At 47.0% G+C, this 15382-nt stretch overlaps 1 protein-coding gene across 2 annotated transcripts in view; it reads left to right on the top strand.

The window, feature by feature from the left end:
- The window catches only part of Rim (Rab3 interacting molecule), a 136240-nt gene that overhangs the window by 116297 nt on the left and 4561 nt on the right, over window positions 1-15382 (top strand). For both annotated transcript variants that reach the window (XM_077702536.1, XM_077702537.1), the window contains exons 8-20: window positions 317-440; window positions 1600-1682; window positions 2206-2318; window positions 2886-3016; window positions 3795-3960; window positions 4098-4187; window positions 5116-5260; window positions 6670-6934; window positions 8802-9040; window positions 9476-9809; window positions 11285-11487; window positions 13460-13831; window positions 14479-14618. In XM_077702536.1, the coding sequence (XP_077558662.1) occupies window positions 317-440; window positions 1600-1682; window positions 2206-2318; window positions 2886-3016; window positions 3795-3960; window positions 4098-4187; window positions 5116-5260; window positions 6670-6934; window positions 8802-9040; window positions 9476-9809; window positions 11285-11487; window positions 13460-13831; window positions 14479-14618 (2405 nt within the window). The remainder of the gene's footprint in view (window positions 1-316; window positions 441-1599; window positions 1683-2205; window positions 2319-2885; window positions 3017-3794; window positions 3961-4097; window positions 4188-5115; window positions 5261-6669; window positions 6935-8801; window positions 9041-9475; window positions 9810-11284; window positions 11488-13459; window positions 13832-14478; window positions 14619-15382) is intronic.

Below are 15382 nucleotides of genomic sequence, written 5' to 3'. Positions count from 1 at the left end.
GCGGACCGAATACCCGCAAGTGATTACAGTTCTGACTTTATTGCTACCGCAATGGAAGGACTCTGTTAATCTGCCTATTCCAGGTGATATCGTCGTAATATTAAGTTGTGGACAAAGTACGGGAATAAATCATTCACATTACGTCTACACGACCTCCTCTAAACACATCTGCCAATGCGCACAGTGTTGATGTGCTCGCATTCTTTTTTTTTTTTTTCTATGAAACCAAACAACGCGTTCGCCTGAAAGTACCATTGCATTGTGCTCTTTGCCTGGCTGTTTTGAAAATGCCCTATCGTTTCTGCGCGCTTCGCAGGGGACGAAGTTTTGGAATGGAACGGCCGGTCACTTCAAGGCAAAACATACGAGGAGGTCTACGATATCATATCAGAATCTAAACAGGAAATGCAAGTGGAACTCGTCGTCTCGAGGCCGCTCAGGTAATTTGTCACTTTTGGAGCGCTTATACGTGTTACTTGTGGCTGTATCGGGAAACTGACTTGAGCTGCTTGAGCTTTCCAAAGTTAGTGGCCATAATAATTCCCACCGGAAAAGGCCGCGTTTAATCGGAATATGAAAGATGAAACACGTACTATACTCATCGTTTCATTCACATTGCCTATACCAGAAAGAAGGACCCAAATATTGCTCGTTTGTTGTTATTAATAGTTAATGGTCGAATAAATGACACCACAAGAGAATTCTTCTTCTGGTTGCTCTACCAGACAACGTCACAAACGCACTGTAGTTCATTTACAGCCCAAAAGCAATGTTAATTTCTAAGTATTATCTTTTTCCCCGCGCACTTCCAAAGAATGGAATGAACTTAATAGTAAAATTATTGAAACAACTAGTATCAATGAATATGAAAAACTGATCTCTAACAGGCCGGCAATGTTTGCATTTGATTGCATGTGAAACCTTTTGTTTAAATTGCATTGTTCTGTGCAATGACTTCAGCATTGTGCTGTTGCTTTTGTTCTTTTCGGCTATGGCCCCATATGTTAAGGCTAGCAGTATAAATAAATAAATAAATAAATAAATAAATAAATAAATAAATAAATAAATAAATAAATAAATAAATAAATAAATAAATAAATAAATAAATAAATAAATAAATAAATAAATAAATAAATAAATAAATAAATAAATAAATAAATAAATAAATAAATAAATAAATAAATAAATAAATAAATAAATAAATAAATAAATAAATAAATAAATAAATAAATAAATAAATAAATAAATTTACTTAACGGGGTGCCCCCTCCGGCAATTCCAAATAATTTAAATCTTATAGTATAGGCTGACATAAAAACAACTACAAAAAAATTATATAGCTAATGCTGTCCAATGGTTTTTTCAGCTGGGAAGGACTTTTGTAATGACTGGACAATCAACTGAAATGGTATTAAGGAAATGGGAAATTCAAAATATATGCAGGGAAGTTCTGACAAAACAATAATTGAAAATTCATAAGAATTCGCCATTTTCTCCACATTTTTTAATTCTTGTTGCCGTACAACGGAAGAGAAAGCTGTGTGCATTTTCGCCTTAACGTGCATTGAGAATATTGCTGCCCTTTCTCTGCGAACGCAGTGATGCTGGAAGAGGAGACATATCGGAAAGGAACATGAGGAGACATGTTTCGGGACCCAGCACAGGGAGCACCGCACGGCGAGGTTTGTCGCCCACTTTCACTTACCACACTTTGGCTTTTATTCATCCGGGCTTGGGCAGCTGCCACACTATTTAAAATGACTTGTTATCACGGGGGGTGATTGGACCCAGACATCGTCAGTGCAGTTGCATTACCCAAAGTCTGAAGCCAAACCATTCCCGTCAAAATATATTGTGCTATGTTTTTCCCGGGAATGTTCATAGCACATGTCGCTGCAGTAGATTCGACAAAGGTTCTTGGCCAGTAACGTGCGAGGCATTCTCGTTCATTTGCTTTGTGATTCTGTGGAGCCAACAGACATCACTGCCCTTGATGCTCTCGTACTAAGAAATCAAGATTCGCACACTGGGGTTAACCCAAAGTCTTAAACGTACCAAAAGTGCGATAAATTAATTGAGTCTGTACTTTCGCACCTTATTCGCCATCGACGTTACATACATTCTGCTTGCTGCTGTCGTCGAACGCGCAGTCAATGCCAACTGGTCTAACTGCAGCATCCTCCCTCTCTGCACATCTATGCGCAGACGTGAGGAAGCACGACTACTCAGATCGGAGGCCCAGTGTTACGGTGACACCCGGTTCCCCTACGTTAGGCCACAGACCTCGACGTTCTCCAATACTTGGCGGACGCATCCGGGTAAGCCTGCCAGCTCTGTTCCCTCCTGATTGATTAGTTCCATGCACATGCAAGTTTGCAGTTTAGCAGTCGTTACCAGTGCTGCTGCATCACGAACAATGCGTTATATTAATACGTTTTCAGTTCCTGCCAACAGTGGCTGTTTTATGTTGTCCCTGATGTCCTGTCATTTTATTAAACATCACTCTTACTGAGCGGCGGATCCAAGTGCAGAGGGGGTGATCTAGTGATCTGGAGACCCAGATGTCAAAGCTGCCCCATAATTAGGGCGATCTCGAGATTTGTCATCTGCTAACACCTCGGTGGCAAAGAATGGACTCGGACATCACAGGACAGGAGTGGCTGGATGCTGATGGGTGGGGTTGATGATTATGATGATGAAGAGCACACCCAGATCGGTGTGTTTTAGTGCTTCGAATTACAAAAGTAAAGACATCCCATTGCCGGTAACATGATAATGGCACAAAATGCATGGATACGTTGAGTATGGACACCATTTTGTGGGGTTCAGCAGACGATGTATTTGAACACCTTCAAAATGGTGCTGTTCTCCTCCTCTTCTTCCAGATCAAACTCTGGTACGATGCTCAATCCCTGCAGTTAGTTGTTACAATTGTTTGTGCCACAGAGCTTCCACCGCGATCTAATAACCAAGCCAGGAATCCCTATGTAAAAATGTTCCTGCTCCAAGATAGGAGGTAAGTGCACGATGTTCTTCATTTCACCTGTCCACTCTAGCAACACTGACACTCTTTTGTTAACCACATTATATTTGCTGGTTTTTACCTCTTACCCACTTCGCGGGGTGTATCAGTTCCGCACAAAGGTCCAAATTGATGCAATGCACTCGTAGACTGCTCGGTTCCCTGGTTGTCAGACAAAATAAATGAGGATAAGAAAATATTATGGGCGACGTTATCAACTTGTGCGGGTATTGTGCTGTAGCTTCCAATTCAGACTTCTCAAATTTGGTTCAGTTGCCATAGCAGCCTGTACGTAGCTTTCTATCAGCGTATTACTGTAATATTGTGACTATACAATGATGGTTCAGAGAAATAAATGAAAACTTGTTAACAACTTAAATGTCTGGAGCACAAAAACAACCCATTACTGACCAAAGAGTGCGAGGTAGGTTCTGAGGTACAAGACTAGGCGAAATAGTGAGACATCTGAATGGAAAAGCGGTGCAAAACGAAAACATGGGAAGAACTCATGTGGTAAGAAATTATTTTTGCAAAATGTTAAAACAAGGCAATACAACAGGGCCATGAACATAAAGATATGAGCACTGCAGAGACGCTATGGATAATTAGGTTCACATTAGGATTGTTCTAAAGACTGGACTCACTCACACGGGCTCGTTATGTGCTGTTCAAGCTAAATGCCACAGTTCTATTGCCACCTTAGGTGATCTTGGCGCTTGAGACAGGCTAGTCGTTCACTGTCGTTTCTCCCCTGCATCCTAACGCGTTGCAGTGAAAAGAGTAAAAGAAGAACAAAGACCATTGCCAACACGAATGAGCCCAAGTGGAACCAAAGTTTCGTGTACGCACCGCTGCGGAAAAGCGACCTCATAAACCGAGCCCTGGAGGTGACCGTCTGGGACTATGACCGATACGGCGCCAACGATTTCCTCGGAGAGGTCAGTGCGCACTGACGCCACCACTGTTGTTTCGCCGCATACAACACTGCCTGCGCATCACGTGCTTGTGCCTGTACACGAGCAATTGAATGATCACTGTATGACTGCAAGGTGACAATTGTTCCCACGGCTTCCAGGTTGTGCTGGAACTGGCGACAGCGCCTTTGGGAGGAGACGGTGACTGGTACCCACTAAGCAGCCACGAAGAAAGCCTAGCTGTACATTATGTAAGCACCACCTTTCTTACCAATCGCCCTTTACGGGGCTTGTACTCAGTGATGGGATGTAGCAGAGGGTGAGACGAAGAAGGTACAAGAACAGTGCTGGGCCTTCGTCGTCTTAATTTGTCGTCTCATGTGCTGCTGCTTCCCACTACACTGTACCGGCTCGCCCAAGCTGTCGTCATTGCCTATAGTTAAGTTTGGAGAAAAAGCAGCAGCGTCAGTTAACACACCATCTGGGTTGGCGGCGGCACTCTTGAAAAGAACGCCACGTGCTTGTTGGCGCCATTGTTCACAAAATTCAAACAATGTGACCATCAGCGCCTTTTCTGGGATATCCGTGGTCATGAAGAGCCAAGCCACCGCAGGCTGAAATAGGACGCCATTTTTGATAATGTCATCGAAATAAGAGGGATATTTGAAAAAATAATTTTTTTTTGTATGTAGCAAAGACAAGTAATCATAAGTTAGAGACCTTTTAAATGGCAAATTACTTCGCAAAAAAAAAAAACAGAAAGGGGGTGGGAAAGGCTGTGGAGAAGGGGTTGATCTGTTGAGCTTTCGAGGGGTTGAGCTTTTGTTCTCATTTTGCTTAGTCTTACGAGGGAGGGGTGACATTGTGATATTAGCCCACACTCATTCGCACAGTGTGGCACACAGTGGTCGGTGGCCTGTCAAGTAAATCACAGTTTCTTATTGAGTTCAGCTCAAGCAAATACTGCAGTCAACTTTCAGTGCAAGACTGCTGCAATTTTTCGTTAGTGCAGATTTCCTGTAAGCATAACCTTACTCTAACATTTCTAACTGCAGATGACTTCATTTCTCTCCTTTTCTTTTTCAAATGATGAGCGTTAGCAGCGACAAAGAGTTGTGCCAGAAAGTTAGCCTTTCCAAAATCTGCGGCGGATACTCATAATCATGCTGTCCTGTGCAGAAAAATCGCAACATGTATCTGGATACGGAGGGTACGAGCTCAGTGACGTCATCGGATCGCCTCTCACCACCGTCTACGATATCAAGGCTATCCGACAGCGACCTGTCCGAAATTGACTACGACGATGCCATCCCCATCCTTAGAGGTGTGTCCTGCGTGCTCCCCATCCTTTCTTGCTCTTTTCCTTCATTGACTGTGGCTACATTATTAGCACTCTGGTTTTCAGCATATTTCAAGGATGAAGGGTGGCGAACTTTATGACAGCAACAGGAACAATCCAGTTTTGGCGGTTTATGCCACAAAGCCACACCTTGGCTATGACACATGTTGAGGGTGGAGGGCAGTGAATTAATTTAGACCACGTGGGTAGCTTCAACGCGCACCTAAATCTCGACACGCAGGCGGTTTCGTGTTCTGCCTACATCAGAAAAACGGGATCAAACCGCTGTGTCCACGAGCTGAAAATTTACAAGTACAGACCAGCTCTATCAGAAGATAACTGTTTGTACTGCTCCTCTCATAGAATGTAGATTTTCGAAGGTAATGTTGTTATTGAATACATTTATGTCAAACGAATACGTACTGACCAGCTGTGGGAATGCATTTTTGTCAGCGTATGATTAGTCACTACCAGGTTAATGAAGCTAGCCTACAGGATCAATACAGCATTTCTTCAACATATGAAATTACTTTCTTTCATTCAGAGCAATATTTTGTATGTGGCAGCGCCTCTAAAGAACGGTGTAACAAAACGTATAGCTAGATATAAAAATTTGAATGAAATGTCTGATTCATTGACCTCAATGTTCTGTGCTCGCTGCGGCTGCACATGCTACAGTGTTTCAAGGGCACGAAGGAACAATAGAAAGCCTTGAATCACCCCCATTTCAAGGCCAGTTCAAAAGTTGTAATACAGTAGAACCTCATTGATACGTGTAAAAAAAAAAAAAAACTCGAGGGAGAAACGTACAATCCAGAAAAGCGTACTATCCGGTAAGAAACGTACTAAGGGGAATTTTTAGCGTTCACAATTTAGAGCGTAGTAACCAGGAAATCGTATGAACCAAGAACGTATCAACGAGACTCTACTGTACCTATAATAAATAGCTAACTGCAACGCAGGCAAGTTGTTTCCAGGAGAACAACAAAAAGCAAATAATATTTGGTATTCTTGTGGACTGAAACCATCTCTCTGTATTTATGGTGGCCTGATATATAATTACTGTATAAGTCGGAATATAGGTTGAGATTTTTCACTAAAGCTTCTGCCGAAAAGTCACCCCTCGACCGATATACCAGTGATTGGCTTCATTTTTTCCCCCATTTCTCGGCCGCAAGGTAAGGGGTTCAACATATATTCCGGCTTGATCTGTATTCCAACTTATACGGTAGGAAAAAAAAAGTGCCTCTTAGCCAGTTGTCTCTCAAGTCTACCTGTAGCACTACAGCGGCTTTAACACACAGTGCCCACGTGCAGGTCCCTAGATTCGTTCTTTTCAGCGCTTTAGGAGTTGCATGTTTGCTCCCGCTACACACCCGTGCCCACCCCCACAGATCGTCGCAGCCTGGAGGGCCCGAGCCTGGGCCTGTCCTCGGGCGGCAGCCCCCCGCTGGAGGAGTTTGGCGAGCGGCCCACGCGCCGGGACATGCCGCACCGGCGGCACCGGTCGGGCTCGGTGATGCTCCCCGGCGGAGGAGGGAGCAGCGGGAGCAGGGAGCCTCAGACGCTGTACCGTGTGCCTTCCCGGTCGCTGGGCTCGGGGCCCATGGGCCGACTCATGCAGTCAAGCTCCAGGTCGCTCTCGCCACCGGACATGAGGTACGCCTCCGACCATTCGTTCTTCGCACGCATCTCAGAGGGGAACGAAGATTTTTTGACAGCGAATCTGCGCTCCCAGTATTGCGAAAAAATTCAGCCAGAATGACAAAAAATCTAACAGCCCTTTCTGGAAGAAGTATGGCTGAAACGCGAATCTTTCTCCGATACTAATGCAAAGTCCAAACGTACGACAACGGTGAGCTAACCGAATTTGATGTTATGTTCTGTGTCTGTTAGTTCGTGATTGGGTCATCTGAATGTGCTGATTCGATTAGCTCAGCATTGTCGTTGATTTGGGCTTCCCATTGGGTAAGCGCGTGACATGATCAACGTGCCATCTGCGCGCCTGTTAGAGAATGCTTTCATCATCATCATCGCTCAATCGCACGACTAAACTGCATTCGTCTACCCCAATGGAACCCGTTATGCATGTAAAGACATCCCATTGCTTTTGCAGTGTGTGATTTATGTGCCCCTTCAGGAAACCCATCCTCCGCTTTCATCTAATAAAGAGCTTCCTCCCTCTCTCTCTCTCTCTTTCTCTCCCATTGTGTAAAGTTGGCTTTTCCGCAGCAAGATCTGCTTTCCTGCAGTGCATTTTTTTTCCACCACCGCCACAAGTACATAAAAAGCTTCGCTTTAAAAACATTGATTTTTTCGCAACTGCGCATAATACAACGCCCAGTGCCCATGCCTGGTGTGGTCCTAAAAGTGCACTCTGAAGTAAAGTGCACGGCCGGAGTGAAGCAAAATGCACGACTGTAGTCAGCAGACTTATGAATGACGTCAATCCACCACATGAACACGCAGCCGAATAAAGCCAGCACATGTGGAAGAGCAGAGGCCCACGACGGTGGCAGGCAGATTATTTAGTATGTAGCCCTACCAAAAACAAACGCCCACAGAACGCGGACATGTCACTGCACAGCATTGTTACTGTTGGCTTCACCACAGTACAAGTCTCCATGAGGTGGTGCATCCTTACAAGGGGTGCTCGAAGATTTGTTGCGTTGGCTTCACCGCAGTATAAGCCTTTGTAAGGTGGTGCACCCTTTACAGAAGGCGCTGCAAAACCTGTGGCGGCTTCGTTATTGGACAGGTTGAGACAGGTTGTCCCTAAGTTTCATAACTGTCACAGGTACCTCCTACGGCCTATCCACGACGGCTGAAAAAGCCAGAGACCTAGTATATGCGTGCACCTATGTACTAGTCTGGGTACCAAATGATTGCGAATAAAAAAAATCAGTGCCCTGCCATTCTGTGAAGAAGGATGACCAGTGAAACTGTGGTACGCAATGTTAAAGTCGCCTTAGCGGCTAACTGTCATATAATTTAATTCAGGATAGTTCCAGTAAAACAACAGTTACAGCCGTTTTCTGTAATCATACCCCCTTTGTGGATGGCCATATCTTCTTGACTGTGCAACACAGAATCTGGAAAAGCCAATTTACCAAGAACAAACTTAAAGTCAGCTTCACCTTTAAACAGACGTGCACTGCTGGGAAGACATATTTCAGAGGCAGTGTAAGCTGTCAAAAAAATGAAGGTCCTAAGACCTGTTCTTTATTTTTTGATTTTTTTTTTTTTTCAATACTAGGTTTTCGCACAGTGGAGAAACCTGCTGAAAGAGAGTACGCCACAATACCAGCAGACTGTCGTGAGGGCCAGCCCAAGAACAGCACCGCTGTTAAAAATTGACGGGTTTTTTTTATCGACGCCTATTGGGCAGAAAATCGTAACCACTACCATGCAACTTGTTTCTTTACTATCAGTGACCCTGGGTCATGCGGTGAAGCCAGCTTGCGCATGTACTCTCGCAAATGTAGTGCTCGTAGTTCCTCAGGGGAGACGGATCGCTGCCTCGCAGGCCCCGCTCGCCGCTGCACGACGACCGCATGCCTGCGGGCCCGGGCATGGGCAGCCGGGTGTCCCACTCCCTGGGCGGCACGCCAACGGGCACGCCGACGCCCAAAAAGCGGCACCTGCCCCAAGTGCCGCCGCCAGGGGCCAGGAGGGCCCCCTCCACCAGCCGGGATCAGATGACCCTCGACATGGAGGAGCGCGCCCGGCAGCTCAAGCTTCAGATCAAGCAGCGCCGATCTGGCAGTAAGGGCCGCTCTTTTGATACCCAGTGGTTTTCCACTGCGATGACCATCCAAGGCTCACAATCACAAATACGTATGAGAGGCACAGACGTTCCTTTTTGAGAGTCCAAGCCGGTCCCACGCATCGAGTAGTGTCACTAAATACGGTTTATTGACACTAGCCTTATTTAGTGACACTAGCAGCAAGGTATGGCCACTGTGAAAGTAGCGGACATATCTCGCAAAGCCGTAGAGCCCGGAACAATCACTGCTGCAGAGCTGTCTTGCATAACCTTTGCCCTTGGGGGATCCCTGCCATATTTTCACCACCTTACAACAAGTGGTTTCCGTTTCTTTCAAGCGCTACCCATTGGATATAGTAGGCCCGCCATGCAACCAATGTTCTTTCGCAAAGTGCAAAGTAGTGACGGGCGCCCCCTCCCCCTGTGACTCGCAGCGATGACGCCGCTGGGCATGTACTCGGACAGCGAGGTGAGCCTGCGGCAGCATCAGGCGCTGGAGCACGCGCACCACCACCACCAGCACCACCGGGGTGGCGTGGTGCCGCCCCCGATGCACCGGGGCGCCAGCGGCCGCGGGCCCTCGCACCGGGGCGGCGGCAGCCGGCTCGCCGCGGGCCTGGGCCTGGGCGGCTCGCTGCTCAGCCCCGAGGGAGCCGAGGGCGGCGCGGGCGAGAGCGACGGCTCCGAGACCAGCTCCGTGTCCAAGTTCTCTGTCACCAGTGCCTTCTCCACGCAGTCCGAACGCCCCAGGAGCAGCAGGACACTCAGGTGACCACTCACACGCATGCGCACTCATCCTCCAGCTAGGTCACCGCCAACCCGTGATACTGCTGACCGTTTTACAGCTGTCCATAATGTCCGCGACCGTATCACCATCTGCGAGGCTTGAGTTTGAATAAGGCTCCACTGGAAAAGCTTACATGGAGTTAAAGTCAGCTTAGATATTACAGCAATGGCTGATAATTACAGATAATTTAAAACAATAGATGTAAGCCGAGCCAATGCTGAATAATCACATTACACTTGTGTGATCGTTTGCCATTTTTTTCTTTGCCGCAAAGAGCATGCCCATCTCTCAAACTATGGAATGTGATGCGTGGCGTGTCCTCCAAATATGCTCTGGATCTTGTATAGGTGCGTGGACAAATCAGAACGCAGCTTTTGTTTTTTTGGCTCCCCACTACCTTGTGGGGCAACAAATTCATTTACACGGCCACTTTTCTGCCTTTATCGGTGTAGAACAAAGCAATAAGATGTGCAAGATTTTACTTTCCCTGTTCAGTTTTAGTACCCTCCATAACAAGCCAGTTTCACAATTTTTCAGACATTTCAATGCAAGTTGAGGATCAGAAAATGGGGAGGAGTAGGAGCATGGTTATGGGTAATCCCTGCATCTCTTGTCAATATATCATTTGCTTTACACAAAGGCCCTGCTTGTGACAAGCCATTTCAACATCCTCAGCTTCAGCAAGTACCTCCGAGTCATTCAGACTACGTAAGGCGTGCAGTGCGCGGGGAAAGTGGAGAAGATAGTTCTTACGCCAGCTGCAGAATGCCGCACGGCATGCCGTGAGATGAACTTTTATATTCCACAGAATATAAACAGGTTACAGGGTTGAGAATCAACCAGTGTCACCCTATGTCCCTAGCAAATAGCGTACCCTATGATGTACCAAAACAGCTCTGTGATGCTGGCACATTTTTAACACGAAAGTTTTTTGTTCCCGGATACACGAAGATTTAGCTGACGTCATATCCGTCACGGAAGTGACGCCAGTACCACGAAGCAAGCGGCCTGTAAAGGGTGCACCTCTGCACACGCACAGGGTCTCCTTGCGGAGAAGCAACCTTAAGTACTAAAGAGTACGTTATACTTAGGGTTGTTCGTTTTCGGGTTTTATATTTTAACACGAAAGTGTTTCATGCCGCGATACCCCAAGATTTTACTGATGTCATATCCGTCACGGAAATGACGCCAGCGTGCCTTTTCCGAAGTGACCCGCCAGCAGGACGTCGCTCGCCAAGCACACCCACTAGACAGCCGCCGCCCCCCCAAATGCTCACGCGCAGATTTCGCTGCACATTTCATTTTCGTGTTTTACTGATTCCTATGACAGAGGAATCAATTGCAGTTTTGTTTTAATGGCCACAGCAACAGAGTGCAAAGGCTATCGCTTCTGTCTTTTCGTGTCGAGGGTGGGTGGAGGCTGACCGGTGACTCTCTCTCCCTCCCCCCGGCGCAGCGAGTTCACGACGCGCATGCAGAGCTACGGGCCCGTGCACCCAGTGCGGGCACCGCCCACCGCGGCACTCGGCCGCACCCACAGCGAAGAGGAGCCCACCAGCATCGAGAAAGTGGACGGCAGCCTCTCGGACACGGCTGTCGGCTCGCTCACGGAAAAGGCTGCCGACCGGCTGCTCAGCGCAAATGTGCGCCTTCCGCCCGGTAAGCACCCGGCGCCTTTCCTGCACCACCGCGGGGGGCCATGAGCATCAGAACAAACGGATAACCGCCTCCCTCCTCAAACGGCCACGTCTCGACAATTTCAAAGCTGTCCCACCGCGTTCTAAGAGCACGATGAGCATACGGTGTAGGGCTTTTGAGCTACGTGTGGCATTGGTTCAGGCACATTTCTGACTGAAACCAGGCATATTACACTGCATCCTACGATGACGCAAAACGCAGACTGCACGAGACTTTAGAAGTGCCACGTACTTCACAGCCCCTGTAAAATTGCCCATAAAAATCAACTCGCTCGCCTTCGACAAGCTGGGAAGGCTGTGTCCACCGGCATGAAAAAAGGGTTGAAGCCACGGCCAGCTGTGACAGACCGGGGTGTGAAATTAACTGTGTTAAATTTTCTCACTGTTGCACAGGTATTACATCACCAGGTGTCATCACACACATTCGCCATACAGGTTGGTGTGTAAATGCACGTCTTTGTGTGCACCAAAAAGAAAATACTGGCACCCGACGAAGCACTGCCACTAGTATGGTTGTAACGCATGCTTAGATGACTTTGTTTGTACACAACTATCATGACATGTTACGTGGTGGAAGTATTTCACAATAGTGAGAAAAATTGTGTCACTTGACTTTCCCCCGTGCTATGTTATAAAAATAATATGCTCATTTAGGCCCAACCCATATCATTGTCCTGTTGTAAACCCTATAAAGTGTTATGGTTTATTGCTTCCGTTTTGCATTTTATACCTTGTACTGCCTAACCACAACACTGTCATTTATATTTTGCATGTTCTTTCAATAAACTTGAGTTGTGAGTTCAGCGCCTGTCTTGTGTACCTCTCTTCCCATCCTGCGTCAGTTGCAAAATGGTTTAACAAGGTGAACCTTAACCAGCTCGTCTAACTTACCATTCTGCTGATGTAGAAACATCTACAAGTGACACAGACCCACCTTTCTTTAGACCCACTCAAAATTGCTTTTGATTTTGCAAAATTACATAATGGTAATAGCACCTGTAATACAAGGGCACCCAATACGATGAACGAGAAATTGCACTTGAAATTTGCGTTGTATGTTTAGTGTTCTACAGTTGATTGTTCTCGGCAAATCGTAGCATCCGGGGTCTAATGGTAAGGTAGGATCAGTGGTCCAAACAGCATTTGATTTCAAAGGTGGCCACACCCAAGAGAAGGAGGAATAAGCATTTATTAGAGCAATTAAAGTTGTTTGGTTGACCACCACGTGAGGGCCCTCCATATCAAGGAAACAAGAGAAAACAAAGAGGAAACGTGATGAGAGAAAAAAAAAAAACATAAAAAGGAGCAAGAAGTGAGAGCAAAGCTAAAGAACAAAAAACCTTAAGACACAATAGGTGCCCTTACACAGTATTCCGATTGCTTTCTCAATTGTTGGCCTTCTGCAAGGGCACTGAAAAATGGCTGGTCGTCGAGGTGATGCACATTGAACCTGCGACATCTGAATGCATTGCTTGCAACAAAAAAATAATTATCCGTGTCTCTAATCAAGAAACAGTACATTAAGCCACCTGCTTCCCCCAGCATTATGTCGCTGGATAGGCTGCCTGTCTAGTGTGACATACCTTGGAAGAACCAGCTTATATGGCTGAAATTGAGGTGAACTTGCTCAAGTGAATCCCAACATCTTTGTTCAATTTGTGGTTGCGGTGGATCTAAGAAAGCGGACCTGACTGATCAGACCTAGTGCAGTGGTTTCCCCACCTCTTTTCACAAGTATTTGAACTTATCCATATTTGGCTTGACTTCCCACCCTCGTTGCTTTTCTCCATCGTGTCTGAGCGTACAAAGCGTGCAGATTCGGGTGGTGGGATACTAGGAAGAGGGCCCCCGCTATGACCGCTGGTGATGGCGTAAAAGAGGTCGGGGGCACGTTACGGAGCGGGCTCCCCCCTCCCGGACCGGTGCCCGTGCAGGCCAGAAGAAGCGGCTGGGCTTCCGGAAGAAGCGGTCGTCGACCTTCAGCGTGCACCGCAGCGAGGAGGTGGCGCCCGAGGAGGTGCGCCACCTGGTGCGGCAGGCCAGCAGCGTTTCGTCCGACGGGGAAGGGAGCTTGAGCGGAGACAGCGCCACCTGGCAGCTGCCTTCGCTCAGGCTCGCCGCCGACGGCGAGTTCGCCAAGTTCGTGGACAAGCTGGGGCCCGGCCAGCTGGTGGGCCGCCAGGCGCTCGCCTCGCCCTGCCTGGGTGAGCTGCAGGTCAGCCTCTGCGACCGGCGCACACACCTCGAGGTCGAGGTCATCCGCGCCAAGGGCCTCCAGCCCAAGCCCGGCGCCAAGATGCTGCCCGGTACGTGCGCTGGCTCTGCTGCGTACAGCCGCTCCACAAGCGGTTGGAGAAAGATTCCATCTAGGTGGTTCTCTGGGAGAATAGTACGGGCAGGGGGACAGCCGATTTGAGCGCAGGACACTTTCGTTATGAATGTAGCCTATGCGGGTTGAGGAAAACAACGTCCTGGACGTGCACCACACGAGCAGGTCTGCATCGAAGCACCCATGTGCATAAACATTATGTTGCTTGCCCAAACAGGCAAGCCGTGTCATTTTGATGCTGGATGCATCCTTTGGCGCCTCCTCAACAACTTTTGTTTTTAAGTCGCTGTACCAAGATTGAAGGCAACTCTTCCTCCGGCAATTTATTTTGTGCTCGGGGACATTCCATCCATGCCATTAAGGAATGATGCCGCTGCTATATGTCACTAGCCATGAGTGCTCCCCTTCCGGTATTTCACTCAGTGCTAGAAGTGAGAAAGCTGGCCTCTTAGAGTAATCAATGAGAATACTTCCAGCTCATAGACAGCCAAACTAAGTACAGTGGCACAAGGGAGCACCAAAACTGTCTGCCTGAAATGCAAAGGCTTCATTTTCGTCCTCTACGAACAATTTCTCACCGGTGCACTTTGCCCGTTTTCTTTCTCTCTCTCTCTCTTCCTGCAGCGCCGTACGTCAAAGTGTATCTCATCAATGGGCGGAAGTGCATAGCAAAAGCGAAAACGGCAACGGCTCGACGGACCCTAGACCCACTTTACCAGCAGGTGCTAATATTTAACGAAGATTACCGAGGTTGTGTGCTTCAGGTAAGAGCCCCTGCTGCCTGTTACAACTCAAACCGTGGCTTTCCCTGTCAATTTACTGTCGTAATGTCTAGCAATATTTCAACAGTCCAAATTTATTTATTCATTTACTTTTACATACTGCAGCCCAATTGTGCTATCACAGGATGAGTAAAAACAGCCATTGTTAATGTACGCCCATAAACTAGTAAAAAAATAACCCAGCCATTGCTATGTTTTCAGCTCAGGCATCTAACACACCACTGCCATCTTACCTATTTGTACAAGCTAAAATGAGTAAAAACAGTCTCTGTCATTCTCTGAGCACGGAAATAACAATAAAAGCATTTGTTACATTGCTAAGTTTAAATAGCACCCTGTGCACATTTTAGCAACAAACCTGCCTACCGAAGCAACTGACATCATGACATTCGATGCCGTGCATAGGCAACTTCAGTACATCCTGTATTCAACAAATTGCAATGTTTTGTATATGTGCACCCACTCTTTGTAGCAAGAAAGCATACTTTCATGAAACAAGCTTCCTATGTTTGTTGGCCTATTTATTTCATGCCTGTCCTGTTTTCCTGCAATATGAGAGTATGCAGAGAGTAAAGGGACGAAATAGGTTCTGCCTTTTTTTAACCGTTGTTTCTCGAATGACTGCTATTTCTTTAAAGTGCATTAAGAAAGTTTCTTAGGTTGCAGACACACATCTATGGCTGCTGAAAGTCCTTGCAGAACAGACGGAACATGCTGGTGCCCTCGTTTGAAATAATGGGTCTCCT

Source organism: Haemaphysalis longicornis, unplaced genomic scaffold (assembly GCF_048455015.1).
Source record: "Haemaphysalis longicornis isolate Haplotype H1 unplaced genomic scaffold, Haemaphysalis longicornis Haplotype H1 scaffold_3, whole genome shotgun sequence".
In the NCBI taxonomy this organism is placed as follows: Eukaryota; Metazoa; Arthropoda; class Arachnida; order Ixodida; family Ixodidae; genus Haemaphysalis; species Haemaphysalis longicornis.
Note: the sequence above shows the minus strand (reverse complement) of the source record. Positions and strands in the feature narration are given on the sequence as shown.